Source organism: Rhinopithecus bieti, unplaced genomic scaffold (assembly GCF_001698545.2).
Source record: "Rhinopithecus bieti isolate Rb0 unplaced genomic scaffold, ASM169854v2 scaffold_82507, whole genome shotgun sequence".
NCBI classification, from domain to species: Eukaryota; Metazoa; Chordata; class Mammalia; order Primates; family Cercopithecidae; genus Rhinopithecus; species Rhinopithecus bieti.
Genome location: NW_016875196.1, coordinates 1 through 1,219, shown reverse-complemented (window position 1 = coordinate 1,219; position 1,219 = coordinate 1). Strand labels below are relative to the sequence as shown.

General features: G+C 47.9%; 1 protein-coding gene across 1 annotated transcript; it reads right to left on the bottom strand.

Annotated features, from left to right (window-relative positions):
- Nucleotides 1–443: 443 nt before the first annotated feature.
- Nucleotides 444–1,202, bottom strand: LOC108525652 (receptor tyrosine-protein kinase erbB-3-like). The gene is made up of 2 exons (XM_017866558.1): nucleotides 787–1,202; nucleotides 444–695 (listed from the first exon to the last, which is right to left on the bottom strand). Exons 1-2 carry the CDS (start codon nucleotides 1,013–1,015, stop codon nucleotides 481–483), a joined length of 444 nt encoding a protein of 147 aa, XP_017722047.1. The 5' UTR covers nucleotides 1,016–1,202; the 3' UTR covers nucleotides 444–480.
- Nucleotides 1,203–1,219: the final 17 nt, after the last annotated feature.

The window sequence follows — 1,219 nt, the reverse complement described above, 5'->3', positions numbered from 1 at the left end:
TTTTAGAAAACTTTAAGTAGGTTGGGTGCTGTGATCCCCAGCACTTTGGGAGGCCAAGATGGGAGGATCAGTTGAGCACAGGAGTTTGAGATCAGCCTGGGCAACATAGCAAGACCCTGTCTCTACATAAAATGCAAAAAAATTAGTCAAGTATGATGGTGTGTGCCTATAGTCCCAGCTACTTAGGAGGCTGAGGTGGGAGGATCACTTGATCCCAGGAGGTCGAGGCTGCAGTGAGTCAAGATCACGCCACTGCGCTCCAGCCTAGGTGACAGAGCGAGACTCTATCTCAAAAAAGAAAAGACAATAAAAAAGAAAACTTTCAGAAAGAGGATATGCTGTTCCTGTCCCTTGTTCCTTGGTAGGGTGATACTGAATTGCTCAAAGATGTTCCTGAGGGGACCCAAGGCCTGGATGGAGGATGTGTTAAGCATTCTTTCAGGTCCTTTGTAACAGGCTAGAATTTTGTGACTTTGATTCCTAGTCAGCTCCACATAGGAAAGTTGAGGCCAATGAAATGAACTGTGAGGGGTGCATGGGCTGGGGTCTAAGGAGGGAAGGCAGGATCTCTAACCCATTGAGGCCGGTGATCAGAAAGTCCAGGTTGCCCAAGATCTTGGTGCAGTTCACAAATCCATCGATGTTGCTCGAGTCCACAGTCTGGAAGCGGCTCCCAGAGCCTGTGCCCTCACAGGCTATAAATGTAAGAGAGATTCAGTGGGGGTGGTCTGAGCAGGCTCAGAGGAAAGGCTGTCTCTTTACAACTTCTTACCATCTCCTACCCACCTTTGGGACATAGTCCCCCACAAGGCTCACACATCTTGAGTCCATTTTTATCTACTTCCATCTTGTCAGGAGGACAGGCCCTGACACAGGATGTTTGATCCACCACAAAGTTATCTAGGGAAGAGGAGGAGGACACCATTAGAGATGAGGGAAGAACACTACCAGCTACCAATGGAACCCTTGCTGTGGGCCTGGGCTCCCTCCGGCTCTGCACTGGATTTGTCCCCATCTGCCACCCTAGGTCCCTTAAGTGCTGCCCTATAGATTCAAAAGTCTCTTCACTATTTGTTGCTACAAGGAGCAGAAGTAAGGGTGATAGCTGAAGTCATGGGAGGACAGGACATAGGGGTCACTCACTGGAGTGGTTAGATGATCATAACCATTCACCAATCTCCCTATTTATCACCAACTGAATTCTTTTTTTTTTTTTTTT

Bases quoted from the DNA above. Each gene is read 5' to 3' on its own strand.
- LOC108525652 (XM_017866558.1), bottom strand. From the start codon at position 1,015: ATGGGGACAAATCCAGTGCAGAGCCGGAGGGAGCCCAGGCCCACAGCA. The intron at 696-786 runs GTGGGTAGGAGA...TTACATTTATAG, and splicing joins TGGGGGACTATGTCCCAAAG to CCTGTGAGGGCACAGGCTCT.